The sequence below is a fragment of the Dama dama genome, chromosome 25 (genome assembly GCF_033118175.1).
Source record: "Dama dama isolate Ldn47 chromosome 25, ASM3311817v1, whole genome shotgun sequence".
NCBI lineage: Eukaryota > Metazoa > Chordata > Mammalia > Artiodactyla > Cervidae > Dama > Dama dama.
Genome location: NC_083705.1, coordinates 31,558,688 through 31,575,225, shown reverse-complemented (window position 1 = coordinate 31,575,225; position 16,538 = coordinate 31,558,688). Strand labels below are relative to the sequence as shown.

The 16,538-nt window shown below is 35.9% G+C and overlaps 1 protein-coding gene across 2 annotated transcripts in view; it reads right to left on the bottom strand.

Moving 5' to 3' along the window:
• Positions 1-16,538, bottom strand: part of PLPP1 (phospholipid phosphatase 1) — a 108,816-nt gene that overhangs the window by 60,180 nt on the left and 32,098 nt on the right. Inside the window, exon 2 of one of the 2 annotated variants that reach the window (XM_061129786.1) lies at positions 10,824-10,978. The exons of the other annotated variant lie outside the window; for it this stretch is intronic. Coding sequence (XP_060985769.1) covers positions 10,824-10,978 — 155 coding nt within the window. The remainder of the gene's footprint in view (positions 1-10,823; positions 10,979-16,538) is intronic. 2 annotated transcript variants of the gene reach the window in all.

Here is a 16,538-nt window from a genome sequence, read left to right as displayed (position 1 = left end):
AACATTTTGGCAGTTTCTTATAAATTTAAACATACATTTACCCAAAAACCTAGAAATCCCATTACTGAGTATCTACCCTGGAAAAACGAAAACTTGTGTTCACCCAAAAGCCTGTAGGCACATATTCATAGAGTTTTACCTGTAATAGTTAAAAACTGGAAATAACTAAGAGATGTTCCTTAACAGACAAGTAGACAAATAAACTGTGATACGTCCATATATCAGAATACATAAAAACAGTTAAGAAAAATCCAACATACCACTGATGAACTCAACAACTTGGACATATCTCAAGGGTATAACTCCGAGGGGGAAAAAAGGCCAACTTAGAAAGGATAAATACTGAATGAATCCATTTATATAACATACTTGATAAAATTAGAGTGACGGAGAATAGGTGAGTGGTTGCCAAGGGTTAGGGACTGGGGGAAGATGTGACTAGAGACAGACAGCAGCAGGGAGTGTTTATGAGGTGATGAACAATTCTAAACCCTGACTGTGGCAATTGCTACACAAATCTATACAAGTGATAGATTTCATAGAACTATACACATACACAAAAAGAATGCATGTAAAAACTGGTGATATCTGAATATGGCCTGTATTTTGGTTATAGTAATGATAATTTAACCATAGTTATATAAGATGTTATCCTTGGGGGGAGCTGGGTGAAGGTTACATGGGAATTCTCTGAGCTATTTTTTCAACTTCTATATGAGTCTACAATTTTTTTTCAAAATAAAACATTTCTAAATGTTTTGTAAATGGTGCTTATAGATCAAATAAGATTGAAGACCATTGGATTTATCAACTTGAAAATTGCTGGTAACTGACAGCAACTATTTGCATAAAGGTGGTGATAATAGAGTAGAATGTTTAAAATTCAAATTATGGAGGAGTTTAATTAATTAGACATGGATATGATTTGAGAGGTAAATACCTGAGGCAAACAAAGGATAAGATCTTAGAGGTAGAAAAGTTATGGAAACTGAAAATTTCTTATTAAATTGGAGGGGGAAGATCAGTTTATTCTTGAAAAATTCCCAAGGAAGCTACTGACTATATCAAGTACAATTTAAACAACCACACGTTTTCCAGAGTTTTAAGGTCCACAAAAAAGCATATTAAAGCCCAAAATGAGTAGTAAAGATAGACAATGAGAAAAAGTCAGAGAAAGAAAGACAAGTAAAGCACTTCACTCCTGAACAAATGAGAGATAATTTGCAGTGTCTTTCTCCAAAATACAATACCAAGGTAGCTACTATCCTGGGAGTTAAATCAATGAACTCTATTCTTAGAACAAGGACAGACTTTGAGATAGGTTAGGAGTTTGCATCATTGAAACAAACTCTCTTTTCAAGGCTTTCTGATAAACCAAAAAGCACCCTTTTTAGAGTTAGAGAAATATATATGAACAGATTAAGTGACTTGCATAAGGTTACAATGAATTTCAGGAGTGCAGCTAAGAAACAAGTTTCAAACTCAAATTTTCACTCAAAGAGTGTAAATTATGATTCAGAAATTCTTCTAGTGGTAAAGTCAACCTAGGCAGATAACTACATGCTTTGGCGGCTGCTACCACACTAACCCAAGTTTCCTACCACTCTTCTCTAATCTTCACCACCTAGACTCGTTCATCAGTTCAGTTGCTCAGTCATGTCCGACTCTTTGCGACCCCAAGGACTGCAGCACGCCAGGCCTCCCTGTCTATCATCAACTCCCAGAGCCTACTCAAACTCATGTCCATGGATTCAGTGATGCCATCTAACTATCTCATCCTCTATCGTCCCCTTCTCCTCCTGCCTTCAGTCTTTCCCAGCATCAGGGTCTTTTCCAATGAGTCAGTTCTTCACATCAGGTGGCCAAAGTATTGGAGTTTCAGCTTCAGCATCAGTCCTTCCAATGAATATTCAGGACTGAGTTCCTTTAGGATGGACTGGTTGGATCTCCTTGCAGTTCAAGGGACTCTCAAGAGTCTTCTCCAACACCACAGTTCAAAAGCATCAATTTTCTTTGGCTCTCAGCTTTCTTTATAGTCCAACTCTCACATCCATACATGACTAGTGGAAAAACCATACCTTTGACTAGATGGACCTTTGTTGGCAAAGTAATGTCTCTGCTTTTTAATATGCTGCCTAGGTTGGTCAAAGCTTTTCTTCCAAGGAACAAGCATCTTTTAATTTCATGGCTGCAGTCACCATTTCCAGTAATTTTGGAGCCCAAGAAAATAAAGTCAGCCACTGTTTTCACTGTTTCCCCATCTATTTGGCATGAAGTGATGGGACCAGATGTCATGATCTTAGTTTTCTGAATGTTGAGCTTTAAGCAAACTTTTTTACTCTCCTCATTCACTTTCATCAAGAGGCTCTTTAGTTCTTCACTTTCTGCCATAAGGGTGGTGTCATCTGCGTATCTAAGGTTACTAATATTTCTCCCGGCAATCCTGATTCCAGCTTGTGCTTCATCCAGCCTGGCATTTCGCATGATGTACTCTGCATATAAGTTAAATAAGCAGGGTGACAAAATACAGCCTTGACATATTCCCTTCCCAATTTGGAACCAGTCTGTTGTTCCATGTCCAGTTCTAATTGTTGCTTCTTGACCTGCATACAGATTTCTCAGAAGGCAGGTCAGGTGATCTGGTATTCCCACCTCTTTCAGAATTTTCCACAGTATGTTGTGATCCACACAGTCAAAGGTTTTGGCATAGTCAATAAAGCAGAAGTAGATGTTTTTCTGGAACTCTCTTGCTTTTTCGATGATCCAGTGGATATTGGCAATTTGATTTCTGGTTCCTCTGCCTTTTCAAAACCCAGCTTGAACATCTGGAAGTTCACAGTTCACATACTGTTGAAGCCTGGCTTGGAGAATTTTTAGCATTATTTTACTAGCGTGTGAGATGAGTGCAATTGTGAGGTAGTATGAACATTCTTTGGCATTGCCTTTCTTTGGGGTTGGGATGAAAACTGACCTTTTCCAGTCCTGTGGCCACTGCTGAGTTTTCCAAATTTGCTGGCATATTGAGTGTGGCATTTTCACAGCATCATCTTCTAGGATTTGAAATAGCTCAACTGGAGTTCCATTACCCCCACTAGCTTTGTTTGTAGTGATGCTGCCTAAGGCCCACTTGACTTCACATTCCAGGATGTCTGGCTCTGGGTAAGTGATCACGCCATTGTGGTTATCTGGGTCATGAATATCTTTTTAAATATAGTTCTGTGTATTCTTGCTGCTACTTCTTAGTATCTTCTACTTCTGTTAGGTTCATACCATTTCTGTCCTTTATTGAGCCCATCTTTGCATGAAATGTTCCCTTGGTATCTCTCATTTTCTTGAAGAGATCTCTAGTCTTTCCCATTCTATTATCTTCCCCTATTTCTTTGCATTGATCACTGAGAAAGGCTTTCTTATCTCTCCTTGCTATTCTTTGGAACTCTGCATTCAAATGGGAATTTGACTCGTTCATAATTTACAAGAATAAAAGAAAACCAAAACAAAAGAATTTACTGTATTTACGTACTTTCATCAAAATAGACCCACACTACAATGAAGACAATGAGAGACTGTCAAAAAGAATGTAAATAGACTTGGTGGAGTTAAAATCCCAACTTGGCCTCTTAGTAACTATAAAAAAGAATTACCTAGCAACCTCAGAGAGTAGTTACAAGGAAAGAATCTATAACACAGTAGTACTTCAGACACAAAAGACACTCAATAAATGACAAAATAAACACAGTCTTCCATTACCATATATGCAAAAATTCTAAACCAATGAGTACTCAATTATAATCTTAGAGAATAAGCAAAATTTTATAGTAAACAAAACGGGTACTTTCATAGTTGCTTCTTCCATCTCCCTGTTCAGTGATTTCTTTCTGGGTCCCACAAAACAGTTACTCTCCACATTGAAAACAGGAAATCTGCTGCTAAAATAATACCAGGGCATACTCCCCCAACTCACAGAGAAATTATTTTGACAGAAATTTCATTTTTTTCTCTCAAACATTGCTAGCTTCTAACAGGATGCTTTTAGGTATATCAGAAGACTAACACTCAAGTATAAGAATGTATCTGATTGGAAAAAAAAAAAAAAAAGAATGTATCTGATTGAAAACATGCTTATTTAACTAAATACATGATTGGTGCAACTGTGCTTCAAAAATACCACATATTTTATTGAGAAAATCAGTGAATCATTAGACCCCACACTTAATGTCCTGCCAGTGACCTCTGCTTATATTCCCCTAGATTTAATAAGATCCCAAACTAAATTGCCTCTCATACCCATGCAGCCCTCTAAGCCAAGACAGCCTTTGGAAAGTCTGATGAAAAAAGATTCCTCACTGCTGCTCACTGGAAGCTCGGATGGTAAAGAATCTGTGCACAATGCAGGAGACCAGGGTTTAACCCCTGGGTCAGGAAGATCCCCTGGAGAAGGGAATGGCAACTCATCACTCCAGTATTCTTGCCTGGAGAATTCCATGGACAGAGGAGCCTGGAGGGCTACAGTCCATGGGGCTGCAAAGAGCTGGACACTACTGAGCGACTAACAACACTCCCTGCAGCTAGCCATCTACCCTGGTGCCAGAGAGGCAGCAACTAGGAACTGCCTTCTGAAAGTGGTTACCTTAATCGGACACTGTGAACTGGTGCTGACCGTTTAGAGCCCAAAAACGATGTAAGAGCACAACAAATCTTCTTTCTGTGAGTAAACAGCATTTCGTTTCTTGTCATGTTAGAAACACAAGTTCATGATAAAACAGTAAATGGCCATTTTTAAAATGTTACCTCATTCTCACTCTAAATGTGGAAGCATAAAGATAACTGACAAAAATGGTGGAGAGCTTTTTAAAATTCTTATTTAAAGGTGGAGCCCACAATAATTTGGCTACCACAGAATATTAAGTTATTTTACAGAAAGCTAGATAGGCAATATAAGCTCTTAGTAACTACAAGGGAACACCGAGATATTCTTTACAGGATAATAATTTTGTTCATACTCCACAATTATTGAATAAGGTAGTAAAAAAAAAAAATCACTGTACTGCACTGGACAAGTTTATTTTTTATGGCCTACATCACTAACCCTGCACTCCGATCACAAATGAGTTTAGTTTCACATAAACAGTTCTAAGTCTACACTTTTAACCATAAGTCCTGCTTCTCAATGAAAACTAAATTTTAGGATTTTCAAATATTTGTTTAAAGTAAACAGATAACAGGACTAAGAAATAAATAATTTTAAATCAGCTTTCATTAAAAGGCCCGCAATCCCTTATTTTAAAACCCCAAACCCTCAAAACCCTAGTTCTTTTACAACATAACCTGAACTTCTCCAATGGCAAAACTTAACCTGAACAAATGAATACCCTAGCCTTTATTTACCCCACTTATTTTGACTAGTCTTACTTCATTATTTAAAAATTAACATCTTTGATACAGGTACTGTCCTAGACCCTGCTGAGGGCATTATATAAGGTGTGTGAATCATATAACCTTTCAAAAATTCAAAAAATTCTGACTGTAAGAGTTCTGGATAATGGATGGTGAACCTGTATTTAGACAAAATCTTCACTGTTAAAAGATGCTTATGAATTCAACTTATTATTTTTCAGAGAGCCAAAAAAAGTTAATGGATTATATAGGTCTCTTACATAATAAAACTTGAAATAGTAATGGCCCTTTACAAAAAATGAACTAAATGATATCCCACACATATTTTTTTTAAGATTGTGACAAGATTTCAGTCGCCTGTTTGCTTTTTTCGTTATAAAAACTGAAAACTTACACTGAATTTATAAGTACTATCATGTTTTCTAAATTTAAGTCTTCACTAGATATTGTCAAATACTTCCATAAAATGAGTTAACAGATGAAACATATGAAGCAAAGCCCTGAAATTTTATTTTATATCTTATCAAGTAATCTTATTCCTAGCAACAACATATCAATTATTCACTATTGAGGATAATTGCTTGTAGCAATCATTACTAACATTTAGACAAAGAGCACTGACATTTCACCATTGTGAGCAAATTTTTTTTCTTTTCAAAATTTTTAAGATTAATATACTTTATTTCTTAAAGTAATTTTAGGTTTATTTTAAAAACTGAGCCAAAAGTAAAAGATATACTCCCTCTCCACAACTACCACCCTTAGTGTCCTCTATTACAAACAATTTTTATTGGTATGGTATATTTGTTATAAATGATGAACCAATATTGATACATAAACTAAACTACACAGTTTACAATTAAAGGTTGTTCTTTGTATTGTATAGTCCTGTAGGTTATAACAAACACATAATGTAATGAATCCATCATTACAATGTATGGAATAGTTTCCCTTCCCTAAAAATCCTCTGTACTCCAATTGTTCATTCTTCCTCTATCCTCCCACCAACTCCTAGTAACCATTGATCTTACTATCTCCATAACCTTGCCTTTTCCAGAAAGTCAATGGTTGTTATCATACACTAGGTAGCCTTTTCAGATTGGCTTCTTTCATTTAGCAACATGTATTTAAGGTTCGTCCATGTCTTTTTATGGCTGGATAGCTGATTTCTTTTTAGCACTGAATAATATTCCATTGTATGGAGGTACCAGAGTTTATCCATTCACCTATTAAAGGACCTCTCAGTTGCTTTCAGGCTTTGGCAATTATGAATAAAGCCACTATAGACATCACGTGCTGGCTTTTATACAGACATAAGTTTTCAACTCATTTGGGTAAATATGCAGGAGCTTGACTGCTACAGTAAGACTATGTTTAGTTTTGTAAAAAAACTGTGAAATTGTCTTTCAACGTGGCTTTACATTCCCCTAGTATGATTGAGAACTGCTGCTCCACATCCTCACAGCATTTGGTATTGTCACTGTTTTGGATTTTAGCCATTATAGTAAATGTGCAGAGGTAACTCACTGTTGTTTTAATTTACAACTCCTTAAAGAAATAGGATATGGGGCATCTTTTATATGCTTCCTGGCCATTTCTAAATCTTCTGCATTAAAGTGTCTACTCAGATCTTTTCCCCACATTTTGACTGGATTGTTTGCTTCTGTTGTGCTTTAAGAGTTCCATTATCAGATATGTGTTTTAAAAACATTTTCCCCCAGTGTGTAGCTTTATACAGAGCAGAATTTTTTTATTTTAATTAAGTACAACTTATTTTTTTCTCATGGACCACACTTTTAGCATTGTCATCTAAAAACTCACCAACAAATCCAAGCTGCAAATTCGCTTTTAATTACAAAAAATTTTCAAGAAAATGTCATCAGTTCAACCAATTCATTAGGACCTAAAAAGGTAGAGTATTTAACATCCCCAGTCAGAGTTTTTAAAACAGTATTTATGAAAGAGGAAAATAAATGTATGAAATATTAACACAAACACCTTCACCTTTACCTAACGTATGACAGATGACATGCCCAAAATAAGTCATACTGAATACTCTACTTTCAAACTCACTGATCCACAACAGAAAAACACAGACATTATCAGACTAGTATTTTCATGTACTCAGAGATGAAAGGTTTTTTTTTTTTTTAAAGAAACATTTGGCCTATGCTATAAAAAGGAATTAATGAAAAAGATAAATCTGACCTTAATATGTTTTAACATAACTGTATGTTAATCTCATTGCATCCATCAAAAATATATTTGGTCATTTTGCCAGTTCAATATTTAACAAACTTAAAAATTATGTCAATTCTGCTTTAAAAAGTAGTAGTAGCAGAGGTGTAACTCTGACTCCAAGTTTAGGGTTTGGGTGAACTCTGGGAGTTGGTGATGGACAGGGAGGCCTGGCATGCTATGGTTCTTGGGGTTGCAAAGAGTTGGACACAACTGAGCAACTGAACTGAACTGAAGACGACTTAAGTCCTGGTGGGAGGCAAAATGAACATTCATTTCAATTGTCTCCTTATCACATATAATTCACTAGAAAGAGATTTTAGGGCTTCTCAAAAATCAGAATTCCCATCCAGGACTAATATTTAACCCATTCAAATCCTAAAGCTTTGTCAAGATACATGCAGTAGCAAAGTCAGAAGATAATGTCCACTAATTTAATAGAGCTATACTCAGTGAAGCAGTTCTTGGACCACTTAACTTTAGCAAAGGTATCCATAACATTCGCAGAAACTATTTTTAAAAAGAAAACTTCATGAGCAGATATTTCCCCCTATGAATCCTTTTAAAAGCCACAGCATTTGGGAATGCAGTGGAATTTGGTAAGCTTGGCTAATGTGAAACTAACTGAGCTTTAGTTTTCATTATTGGCAGTATATACTCAATATTTATATAACTTCTCTTTCTTTTAGGTTCATCCAATGTATTAAACTTTATCAAAATATTTTTAAGTGTTCTGTAAAATAGATATACAACAAATACTTAATATGTCAAATCTACACATTATCTCTTCCAAAGGTAGTATAAAAAGTTGTTTTAAACAAAGAAAATGTCTGTGATTATAACAAATTACTTAGGAATGCATCTTATACTACTTCATTTTGTGACAATTACATATAGAAAGAGTGCTGGAATACATGAACTGATTAAAGCAGAGCTTTTCAAAACAATGTAGGAAAAAATATAGCTTCACATCCGAATAAATAAATAAGGAAATAAAACTTTTTTCCAACCTAAGAAATTAAGCTCCTTAACACTGTATTTCTTTCATTCTAATAGACATTCCCCCATATTTTAAGATACCTTTAATCAGGATTGTATATTCAGTATATACTGTCCCACTCTTCCTGAAAAGCTATTTTAATGTGGCATCTGATGCTAAGAGATGACTTGAAGACACACTGTATTTCCAAAGACTTAATCTGAATTTTCATGGTAGTAATTATTCATAATTGACAATCTTATTCCATTTCCTATTTAATGGAATTAAATATTTCTATCTGTATTTATTAAACACCCATTACATACCAAGCAATTACATACCTTAGTGCCTGGCACTAAGGATACAAATGGAGCAAAACAGACCATTCCTACACTAGCAAAGCTTATTGCCTTGTGCTGACTGGGAGTAACCTAGGAAGAGGCAGCACAGTACTTATGTCAACATGGAAACAAAGGAGCTGAACTCTTCAAATGTGGGCAACAGGCCCTTTTGATATCAGCTTTTTGGACTAGTACAGGAAAGGTGGCACAAGAGACTTGCCATGCCATAAAACCCAACAAACACCACTGTCTTCCTACAGTACAGGGCATTTATGGTCACTTTTGCCATATACAGCACTTTAAAGAAAGAAACACTCAGAAAGAAAGTGAAATCACTCAGTTGTGTCTGACTCCTTGCGACCCCATAGACTGGAGCCCACCAGGCTCCTCCGTCCATGGAATTTTCCAGGCAAAAGTACTGGAGTGGGCTGCTGCTATTTCCTTCTCCAGGGGATTTTCCTGACCCAGGGATCAAACCTGGGTCTCCCACATTGCAGGCAGACATTTTACCGTCTGAGTCACCAGGGAAGCCCTTATATAATACTTTACTTATATATTATTTTTACAGTTTATTAAAAAAAACACATATTAACCCATCCATTCTTTCTTCTTCATAGCAATTTTTTATTACCATCTAAGTAGCTACTCAAAAAAGTAAAAATTGGGCCTAATCTACCTCCTTTGGGACAGTCACCTAAAGAAATATGATTTTTCAAACTATATGCCAAAAACAAACAGCTTGAAAAAAAATTCACATATCCATAGTAAATGATCTCCTTCATCTTCCCAAATATTGCCAAATCTCAAATTTTACAGATATAGGATTATAAAATAATTTAACCCCCAAACTTATCCTGAATTGTCTTTTCCCTCAGACATTAATAAAGAAAGTAAAGTGATTTTTAAAAATTAATCTGAAAGCAATTAGCATACCAAAAATAGAGAAAATATTTCTTTGAAAATAGGGGGTGGAGGGTAGCCAGTCTGTCCTACTGTGGAAATACAAGGCTTCAGACTCTGCTAAGACAATAAAAAATTTTAAGTCAACTACCTGGGGAAGGCAAGTGACAAGAGACAGTGATCGAAAGAGAAGTATGGCATGATCTCTGCTGGACGGTTCAAGAAACTCAAGGAGGTAAACCTTTACTTTGCTTCTTCTCATCTAATTCCAGCTCACATAAAGAGACATAGGGTAAGGTGTAAAAATCAGAGCCAAGGATAAAGAAAGTAAGCACAATACCTCAAGTGCCAGTCTTAAGCTAGTCTGTGAAATTTAACCTAGAAGGAAAGTTTCCAGTTGTCTAACGTAATGAAACCCAATATTAACTTACAAACTGATGAACTTTCTAAAAGATAGTACAACTTTAAAAAGTGATATGGTTTTGATATATTCTGAGGACTTGCTTTTGCACATGTATTATTCTTTCTGATGAGCTGTTTTCTCAAATTTAACAAATAAATCTCTCTCCTTTTTTATGGGCTCAATTTCCATCTAATATGATAAAACAAACTTAATCTTAGTTTCAGTTCTGCCATAAAATAGCTTACTGGGCTTGAGCAAGTATCTGGGTTTAAGTTTCTTCACTTATATACTGAAAAGGGTTGATTCAAATGACTTAAATGAATTCTTCATTCTAAAATAATCATACTACAATTCCTCATGATGGCATCAAGTTGTTTGGGGTAATATCTCTCTTTAACCGGAGAAACACTGCCCTGGACTGAAGCAGTGGGTATATTCTTCAAGCACTCACTCACCATATCAACACCGGCGAAGACAATACTATGGATTTACCCCCACCCCAACTCAATCACTTCATACAGTCTCTAGCACAACAAACCCATCACTACCTACTTATTAATTTACTTACAGAGGAAATGGGTAAACCAAGTCCCACTGTGCTGAGGACAGTGGTTGTGATGGTACCGTCATGGTACGGATACTGGATGCTGTTGTCTTTACAGAAAAAGCCTCTCTGAAATGGATCTATTTGGCCCAAATTTAGAACAGCCATAGGCATGGAAGCTGTTAGGGAAGGGAAAAAAAGATACACGTGGTTAAATTCAATTCACTTCATTAGGAAGTAAAGTCTACTGAATGGGATGCAAATTTTAACTATTTTTTGCCGTTTCTGAAAAAGGATCACTATTTCATTATATCAAAGACTCAGGAAGGAGGCAACCATGCAGCATTAGCTTGTCCATATCAGCCTCACCTTTACCAAGTTTAAATTCTCTTATTTGCGTTGACCTCTGATTTTAGGGACAATCAATAAAAGAAACCCCCAGGGAAGAGAGAAAAGATACAAAATTTTGTTTCATATGAAAATTTAAATTAACAGGGTTAGAAAAAATAGAAACCGTAAGGACAGAAACAAGCCCTTTATTTTCCAAAAACAAATTAAAAATGGTTTTTATTAGCCCTGGCAGGACTCCAAAATCACTTTAACAAGTTATATAGGAATAATGTTCATTTGAAATTTTTCACCCCAATAAAATAAAAGACCAAAGAGAAGTTAAATAAAATCAGTAGCTTCTTAGTATGTTTAAATTTATCACACTTTTAGGCTTTGTTTTGTACAATTTAAACATTTAAACATCTATTTACTATATCCTTGATACTAAGCTATGCCATAACAGAGGCCACAATAGTGTAAAACAGGCACTCAGTTCAAGAACCTAAATTGTACACGTGGAAACAGAATGCATACTCAGGAAACAGTGTTGAAACTAATAACACTAAGACAGATTTTTGAGGGATGATGAAATTGTTTTATATCTTGGTTGTGATGGTAATTCCACAACTCTAAACATTTGTCAAAACTCATAGAACTGTACCCAAAAAAGTAAATTTTACTGTATGTAAATTTTAAAAGGAATACCATAAAAAAAAATAAGACTAATTTCTAAAATGGTATAAAAGGCTCTATAGGAATTCAGAGGTCAACGTGAACTGGAGTAGTCAGAAAAGACTATTAAAGAACACGCAACTAAGTTGAACTTAAAACAGCATGTAAATCACAGGCAACAGGAAGGGACTCAAGGAGAGCACTTAGTGGTAGAAGGGTGCAAGGGCAGCATGACATCACACCAACAAGAGCACAGAGAACCAGAAAGAAGTTTTCAAGGTACATAATACTTTATAGCAAATGTGTACTGCATGCTCACACATGCCAGGCACTATGCTCTAAAGCTTGATCCTTACTCAACCCTGTGAAGTAGATAATTTCACTTCCCCCTTTTTTCACATAAAATTATTATGAGTCTCTAAGAAATGGGGGAACTTGCTGGAACTACTAAGTATCAGAACCAAGATTACAGCACAGGCTGTCTGTTCCTAGAGTCAGTATATATATAGTGCCTCCCATGGAGGCCAGTGACTGGCTGAATTAACAGAATTCTGATAAGGAAGATGATTTGAGTGAAGGGGAACTATCCTTTGAAAAAGTTTGTTCAATATAAAATATATGCTCTGTTCATAATAAAGTCTCAATGCTAATGAAACAAAACCTTCATTTACGCAAATGACTCATAATTCTGCAACTGTGTGGTTTTTCACGGGAGGAAGACAGCTTGAGATTTGGGGGTTTAAAAGAAGAATCATGCTTTTAAAATACTGGCCTAAAAAAGGATTTGTCCTGTAGGAAATAAAATATCACTGTCCTCTTTTGTATAGGGTTAGTAACAGGGTAAAATAAGGGGTTTTTTAAATTAACTTAAAAAATTAGAAAAGGGAGCAATAATACAGCTATGAAATAATCTACTAATTAAATGATAAGCAGTGTGTTGACAGTGAAAATAGAAAAAGACACATGAAAGAGTATCTTGAATATCGAAATGACTTGACTTGAGGACTCATCACAATTGTTGAGGCAGACCTAAAGATGATACTTCAGGCTTCAGAAGTAAGGAGAGTGACAGTCCCATTGACAAAAATGTGAAGTCGGGATGGGGAGCTGGTTTATGATGAAAGAAAATTAGTTGAGTACTGAAAATATTGCCTTTGAGGTGATCTGACACCTTCTTAAATGCTCAGCCTCATCTAGCCCTTAAGGCTCTGATCAACTGAACCATTTGTTGTTGACGGAACATACTATGTTTTCAAAACTTTAGGTACCTACGTATATGTTCAACCTTCTGGTGAGGATACCTGTCCTCTCGTTTCCCCTTCAAGTCCAAGCCAGGCACACCCTACTTATCTGTCCCATGGCACGCTGGACACACATACATTACATAGTATTTTAAATTACTTTTTGCATTCTGTCAACAACTTGAGAGCAAAGACTATATCACTCTTGTATCCTCTGACCAGGCATACAGATGGATTTTAATAAAAATTTACTGAATGGTTAAAGGAACATAACACTGGATGAAGATCAGAAGTAGAGAGAGCTTTCCAAATTGTTAGCATTAGAGGTGGTAACTAAAGCCAGGAGAATGAAACAGCTCTCAGAAAGCCTAAAGTCAAGACTAACAGAGACGAAAAAAAAAAAACAAACAATCAGGTAGGGATTGATATTCATAGTGAAATCATGAAAAGAGACTGCAGGAGAGAGAGGAAGAAAAGATGATTTCACGCTCTAGAGGGCAGGGGCTGTTGTCTGTCTCATTCAGCAGAATATACTGGCCATTCTTTAAGCACAAGAATGAAAAGAGAAATCAGACAATGTTGTTATACAAAAGCCAATGAAAGTAGCTTAGAGTATCAAGTCTAGATCTAGGTAAATGTAGGATTCAAAGCTAAGACATCAAGGATGAGAACTGAGTAAAGACAATGAGGTCTGAGGAAAAAGATCGTCATATTTAACTCTGTGAGAGTATCTTACACCACCCCCATTAACACAACAATATCTTTATGAAGAAAATTCAATAATGAGCTTCAATATTGGGTTGTCATTGTCTAAGTATGAATCTCTTTCTTCAAGTTTAAATGTATCACAATGATCTCCTCTACTGCTCATATGATTTATATATATAAACACACATATGCATACGCACTCTAATGAACTGAAGTGTGTCTGCTCCCCGCCAAATTCTTATGTAGAAGTTCTGACCCCGAATTTTACTATAATTGGAGATAGGACTTTTAGGAGGTAATTTAGTTAAACGAGGTCATAAAGGTAGGGTCCTAATCCAGTAAGATTGGTGGCCTTATAAAAAAAGGAAGAGAGAGATCTCTTTCCACATGCACACATTTAAAGAAAGGCCGTGTGAGGATACAAGAAAGTGGCCGTCTGCAAGCCAGGAAGAGCGCTCTGACCATGCTTGCACTCTGATCTCAGGATCCCAGCCTTTAGAACTCTGAGAAGAAAAATCTCTGTAGTTAAGCCACTGAGTTTATGGTAATTTGTTATGGCAGCCCAAGCAGACTAAGACACACACATACACACAGAAGGATAGCCATCCCCCTAGAGTACTCTACTCTAAAAAGCAATGAAATATTTCTATCTACATAGAAATTAATTTCAATGGTAATTTTTTAGGGTAGTAATAGAGTTCTGTATAAAAGTTAGTGTTATAGGAAGATTCTTTTCAAAATAAACTGTTTCAGAGGACACATACTCTTTCCTTAATATATAAAGACTATAGAAACAATTTTTGACCCTAATCATAACTTTAGAATATTTTTTCTTAATTAAAATTCTCTTAAGAGAAATCACTTTATAAAAGCTCAATCCTGCTAATAAACACATTTGTTAGCTACTATATGTCTGCTATTAGTGCATCTCTTCTAAGCTATATTGAGGAAGACAGATAAATGAATACCTATATTCTCCTACAATTAATAACTGAAATATCTCCCATTTTATATACAGTACATATCTTCTTAAAGACAGGTTGTTACAAAAAAATCCAATGGAATAAATCTAAAATGCACTTTAAAGAGAATTAAAGTTAATTTCTAGTATGTTGAAGCAAAGGTAAAGAAAAACAAGTTCTAAGTTTACTTTTTGAAAAGAATGAAATATAAATCTAGATGTTATTAAAGTGACTATACTGACTTCAGCACCCACTACCTTCACCTATTTTCTCAGTTTCAGACATCTAAATAAATTATGCTATACCACAGGGACATTCAAGTGTCCATCCTCTTGAAGATCTCACTTTATTCACTCAGACATTTCAATTCCTGTTACATGACAGTCATGGTGCCAGGAAAGGGGGAAAAAAAAGACTAAAAAAGGGAAGGAGGAACTTCCCTGATGGTCCAGTGATTAAGACTACACTTGGGGTGTGGGTTTGATCCCTGGTTGGGGAACTAATAAGGTCCCACATGCCATGTGCAGTGAAGAAAATATTTTTTCTTTAATCCAGTTAAAAGAAAACAGAGAAAAATTTTAAGAGGGAAGGAATGAAAAAGACCTCACCAAAAATTTTTTAATAAGAGAGAGAGAAGTGCTACTGGAAAATAACACAGCTGTAACTGCAAACAGAACTGAAGCTTAGATGACTGTGACAATGTGGCAGTCAGGATCCCCCAGTAAACAGTACCCTCAAACTGGGGAACTTAAGAAGAGCTTAATAAGGGACTATATACAAGGTATGGAGGGTGTGGGTAAAGTTAAGAGATTGTATTAATACAACCTCCTGAAGCATCAACCACTCATAGGCCTAAAAGGTTCAGAGAGCTATGACCTCTGGGAGAGCCAACATGACAGGATTTGGCAAGAGAATGCCAGGAGAAAAAACACACTCCCCTCTTCTTCCAGGGCTTCCCATGCATCAAACCCATCTAGAAATCAAAGGGCAAAGTGAGTCTCCAGTACTGAGGACAAGGTAGGCAACGATGAGAGCAGACTGACACAAGGAAAAAGAAGCTATCTAGAACCGAGATGCAGAAGATAAGACCAGTCAGGGTCTCAGCATGGAATACAGAGTAAAAGTAGATAACTCGGGAGAGGTTTTAACAAAAGGACTATTCACAGAATCTATACTGAGACTATATGTTAAGAAGTTTGGACTTTATTCTGTGGGTGACCAGAAACACATAACCCAATCTGTGCCTTAGTCGGGGAAAAGACTTTTTCCTGTATATAAAGGAAAAAGAAGTGTGGAGTTAGAATAAAAGGAAAGTCCAGAGGCAAGAAATACAAGTGTATATGACATGTTGAGGGCTGAAATAAAGAAATAACAGTGGGAATAGAAGTAGAGACAGTTCTAAAAATGTTTAGGAGATTTTTCCTACAGAACTATGGACTATGTCTCTGTGTATGTATATATGGATGTGTGTCTCCGTCTCTTAAATACATATACACACACCCCTATCTTCAGCCTTTGGACTCTCTACAGAATACAGTTTTCAATTTTCCTTTAACCCTGAGTAGATTACTATCTCATAGCCTTCCCGCCACAATCCCGCTTATAGTAAGCACTTCAAGGAATGTACACTGAATGAATAAACAAGCAAGCAAAAGCCTCTGAGGCACATAATAATAATTCTGTATAACTATAAACTTAGGTCTTGAAAAGTTTTAAGTTATTTTTCTCTCCACAAGACCCAAGTTAAAACAAACAAACCAAGAAAAGAACAAAAAGCAAAGAAACAGAACTGGATAACAATCTTAAGTCCAAGAACATGCTAGGGA